The sequence below is a fragment of the Monoraphidium neglectum genome (assembly GCF_000611645.1).
Source record: "Monoraphidium neglectum strain SAG 48.87 unplaced genomic scaffold scaffold00734, whole genome shotgun sequence".
Lineage (NCBI taxonomy): Eukaryota > Viridiplantae > Chlorophyta > Chlorophyceae > Sphaeropleales > Selenastraceae > Monoraphidium > Monoraphidium neglectum.
In genome coordinates this window covers 7,823-11,941 of record NW_014012894.1, presented here as the reverse complement: position 1 = coordinate 11,941, position 4,119 = coordinate 7,823, and the positions used below count along the sequence as shown (strand labels likewise).

The window sequence follows — 4,119 nt, the reverse complement described above, 5'->3', positions numbered from 1 at the left end:
GGGGGGGGGGGGTGTCGACGTCAGAGGCAGCGTTTGAGGTTTGGGCCCATGGTTGGTGGAGCATGGGACGCGAGGGGCCGTACTGGTGCTTGGAGGGCCGAGCTTCACGACACAGCTGAGGCTGAACAGGCACGCTGAGGCTAAACAGGGTGCCGCTGTGGCATCAGCAGCGCCGCCACCTGCAGCATGGCAGCAGCACGCACCGTTGCGGCGTGTCGCATGGGCATCAGAGATGGCCGACGCCCCTCGCGCATGCACACACCAGCACGTGCACGTACGCACGCCACCACCACCACCACCACCACTATTACCACCCGCGCACACGCATGGGCGTGTGCGCGACCGATCCTCACTCGGCCCCGCCCCCACCTGTTGTTGATGCCCAGCAGGTGGTCCTCCACGCCCTCCAGCTGCAGCACGCGCGCCAGCTCCCCCTCGGTGTGCACCTCTATGAGCGCCACCATGCCCAGGGCCCGCGCCACCTTCATGAAGTACGCCAGGTCCTGAGGGTGTGGGTTTAGGGTGGTGGTACAGGGTGCAGGTGAGTAAAGAGGGGTGAGAACGGTGCGGGTGTGCAGGTGTAGGACGCGCGCGGGGTGTTGTCAAGGGGGGGCGCGGCAGGTTGGGGCGAGGATTGGCTGGCTGAGGTACGGGGTCGAGGAGCCCTCGCTAGTGCGGCAGCCGGCTGGCTCAGCGGCTGTGGGACCAGCGGCGGTCCACGTGATCCGGGTGCGGCGCTGCAAGCGTGGGCGCTGCTGCTGGTGCCCCACCTGGTTGGGCAGGACAGCCGCGATGAGCAGGATGGCGTCAGCGCCGCTGACACGCGCCTTGAACACCTGAGAGGGCGGACAGAGAGGCAGGCGGCGGCGGAGACGCCGCGCGGTCGCACCGAAATGGCGTTGCCGTCTGCGGCGGCGCAGCCCTGGCGGTTGCTCGGCGGCCACATGACAGCAGATCCATAGTCTCACCCCACCTGACACACGGGGCGCCAAGCGTTGCGCACCTGTCTCGAGGGCCCCCAATCCACGCACCACACAAACCTTGCAGTCCACACTCCTGCTCCTGCCCCTACCCCCACACACATCCACACGGCGGCCCCACACCCGTGGCCCTGCACCCCACCTGGTATGCCTCCACGATAAACTCCTTGCACAGCAGCGGGCACTTGACCCCCGCCGCCTTAATGAGCTGCAGGTTCTCAAAGCTGCCCTGGAAGAACTTCTCGTCAGTCAGCACGCTCAGGCACGCCGCGCCGCCGGCCTCGTACGCCTGCGCGATCTTGACCGGGTCAAAATTGGGCTGGATGACGCCCTTTGAGGGGGACGCCTTCTTGACCTCGGCGATGAGGCCGGGCTTGCCGGTGGCGGCGGCGCGGGCGGTGATGGCAGCCTTGAAGTCCACGGGGGGAGCGGCCTTCTTGGCGAGGGACTGTAAGGCGGGATGGGAAGCGGGTTGTGCATGGCTTCGAAAAAGAGAGTGTGTGTTTGTGTGTCTGCAGCCATCCGTGCGCGTGCGTGCGCGTGTGTTCTGACGTATGTGTGTGCACGTGTGTGCACATGTGTGCGTGTGCCGGTGTGTGCGTGTGTGTAAGCGTGTGTTGTGCTTGCATGGGAATTAGCAAGGTGGGGGTGTTGTCAGGGCTGGCCCCTATCAGGGCGGCAGCCGCAGCCTGGGCAAGGCTAGCCCCCGCCTTCGAGCCCCTGCTGCAGCGCTGTCGCCGCTGCCTCCCACCGCCGACGCCGCGCGGGCCTCGCAGGCGTCGAGCGCCGCGCGGACCCGGCCCAGCGGTGCGCGGCACCAGCCGCAGCGGTTCCAACCGCAGCCCCACCTGCAGCGCGGCCAGCGGGACCTTGTCCCTCCAGACCGTGATCTCCTTCGCCTTGTACCAAACAATCTCCTCCAGAATGTTGCGCGGCTGGTTGTCATCTGGCATGTTGCCGACCTTGTAGTTGAAAGGCCCGCATCTGCATGCGCACGCACCAAAGAAAGGTGAGACGAGGGACGCGGAGCAATTGATGGGGTGAGCAGGTGGCGCTGCTGCTGTCGCAAACCACGCCAGTCGTGATCTGCGCCCTGATGCGCGCGGACGAGGTTTCATGACCTCAACGGGCATGTGGCGCCCGGCCAGCGGCGGGGCTCACGGCTGCGTCTCAAAGCCACGCGGGGGCCGCCGCCGGATGGAGACCTCGCCAGCCTGCGAGGGCGGGGGCAGTGGCACAACAGCCAAGAAAGGCCACTGATGCAGTCGTGCGCACCTTTTGGAACGCGCGCAGCATGGCCGCAGCGCACGGTGGCGGCAGTGCGACCTCGGCACAGGGCGGTGCAGCGGTGCAGCAGTGCGCCGCATGCGAGTTCGGCAAGCGCATGCGCCTGCTTGCGCAGAATCTCACGTCTGGCGCAGCCTCCACAGCGCAGCTAACACGCATCCGCCTTCGGCAGGAGACGGCAGCGGGCTTGGCCTGTTTGCCCAAGGCTGCTGGTCGCTGGACCAGCCGGCCCTGGCTCCCGGCCGAGATTGATTGCATACTGGAGAATTGTAATCGTAAGCGCGGCCAATGCGTGGGTCAAGCCGTCTTGAGCAAGGAGGACAGGTTCAGGAGCTTGACGAGCAGACCTGTCCCGACAGGCGGCGAGTGGCGGAAGATGCAATAAACGTGATGACAGCGCTTCGACTCAGCTTGTGAACTTCATGATCACGCCAGCACAAGCGCTGCCAAACAAAGCGCGCACAGCGCGGTCACTTCCCACTTTCACCCCCCGACCCCCACCCAGGCTGGGAAGGCGAAAAACCGCACCTGCACGCTGAGCGCAAACATCAACCCTGGAGATGCATGCATGGGCCTGCTGGGTCAGTCAGCACTGGTCAGCAGGGTGTTGCTAGCTGCGCAGGTGTCGCCTTGCAGGTGGATTGTCCACTGCACCAGTCAGCGAGCGCCCACCGCTGCCTTCCTTCCCCAGTGCTCCGCACGCCGCATACGTGATCAGCTCCCTCGCTCAGTGGCGTTACATTGCGGCAAAGTCGGGGAAGTTGTGAATGTGCAAACTCCCAGGATGCTTGGGAGACAACTGAGTAGCAGCAGCGGCCCTGCAGATCACGTAGCAGAGTAGGATGCGTGCCTGCAGCCCAATACCTGGCCCCCTCCAACGCACGCAATTGATCAACCGTTTATTGGGTGGTGTCACGATGGCGCGCAGCGCCGCGCATGCGCAGCAGCGCGACGAAGCTGTGCAGCGACGAGGCCCCAAGTGCAGCGGCCACACAAGCCACCCGCCAGCCGCGCCTCAGGCGCGTCGCCGCCGCACGCGCCCCCCGTACAGGTGGCGTGGGCGCTGCGCAGCCCGGCGCTTGCGAGCAACGGCGCGGGCAGTGGTCTAGGAAATCAGGAGTTCAGAGGGCCAGCACAACAGGACGGCGCCAGCTATGAAATAGGGGGGCACACTGTTTGGGTCCTGCCAGAGTTGTGCAACGGTTGAGGAGAATGATGGAACGAAATCGCTCACGCCGCCGCCAGAGAGGCGCGGGCGGCCCGGGCCCATTAAATAGAGGCGTGGCCTCCGCCGTTCAGCAGCGAAGCGGCGGTCGGAACACAGAATGCGATGGCATCCAAAACTCGGCCATAAGTGTTTTCTCTCCACCCTTGGAGGGCAGCGTCCCGCAGCGCCTTGGGCCCCGCAACCCGACGCGCAAAGTTCCCGCGCGCCCGCGCTCAGTAATTGTGGGGTTCCAGCATGATAGCGGGCAGTCGCCTTGGCCTGTATTTTGATGCGGGCGGCGCAGCATCACGCCTCATTGCAGAGCCGGGCATCATCGCTGTCGTTAGTCGTTACGCCTCGCGGCGCCTGTGGTAGTAAGGGCGCCCGCCGCGTTGCCGCTGGAAACTCCCCAGCTGGCCGTCCTCTAGCTGCGCTTCGTCGACAGGGCGCGCCCAATGCGCGAGAATGCGCCATTGGCCGCATCGCCGGCCGCCGCGTCCTCGCCTGCGCCCTTCTTAGAGAAGGCCCGCTTGAAGCTCGCAAGGCCCTTGTTCGCCTTGGGCTTGTCGCCCCCCTTGGATGGCGCGTCGGCCGCCTCCGGTGGCGTAGCCGGGCGCTTGACTGCGGCGGCGGCCGCCGCCGCCG

At 66.0% G+C, this 4,119-nt stretch overlaps 2 protein-coding genes across 2 annotated transcripts in view; both read right to left on the bottom strand.

Annotated features, from left to right (window-relative positions):
• MNEG_5054 (indole-3-glycerol phosphate synthase) overlaps positions 1-2,276 on the bottom strand; it is a gene marked incomplete at both ends in the record, with an annotated part of 2,750 nt that extends 474 nt beyond the window's left edge. Inside the window, 6 exons of the mRNA XM_014046471.1 lie at positions 370-503; positions 771-836; positions 1,123-1,428; positions 1,829-1,964; positions 2,142-2,194; positions 2,256-2,276. Of these exons, the coding sequence (XP_013901925.1) occupies positions 370-503; positions 771-836; positions 1,123-1,428; positions 1,829-1,964; positions 2,142-2,194; positions 2,256-2,276 (716 nt within the window). The remainder of the gene's footprint in view (positions 1-369; positions 504-770; positions 837-1,122; positions 1,429-1,828; positions 1,965-2,141; positions 2,195-2,255) is intronic.
• A 1,622-nt stretch (positions 2,277-3,898) lies between these two features.
• Positions 3,899-4,119, bottom strand: part of MNEG_5053 (hypothetical protein) — a gene marked incomplete at both ends in the record, with an annotated part of 1,450 nt that continues 1,229 nt past the window's right edge. Inside the window, one exon of the mRNA XM_014046470.1 lies at positions 3,899-4,048. Within this exon, the coding sequence (XP_013901924.1) occupies positions 3,899-4,048 (150 nt within the window). The remainder of the gene's footprint in view (positions 4,049-4,119) is intronic.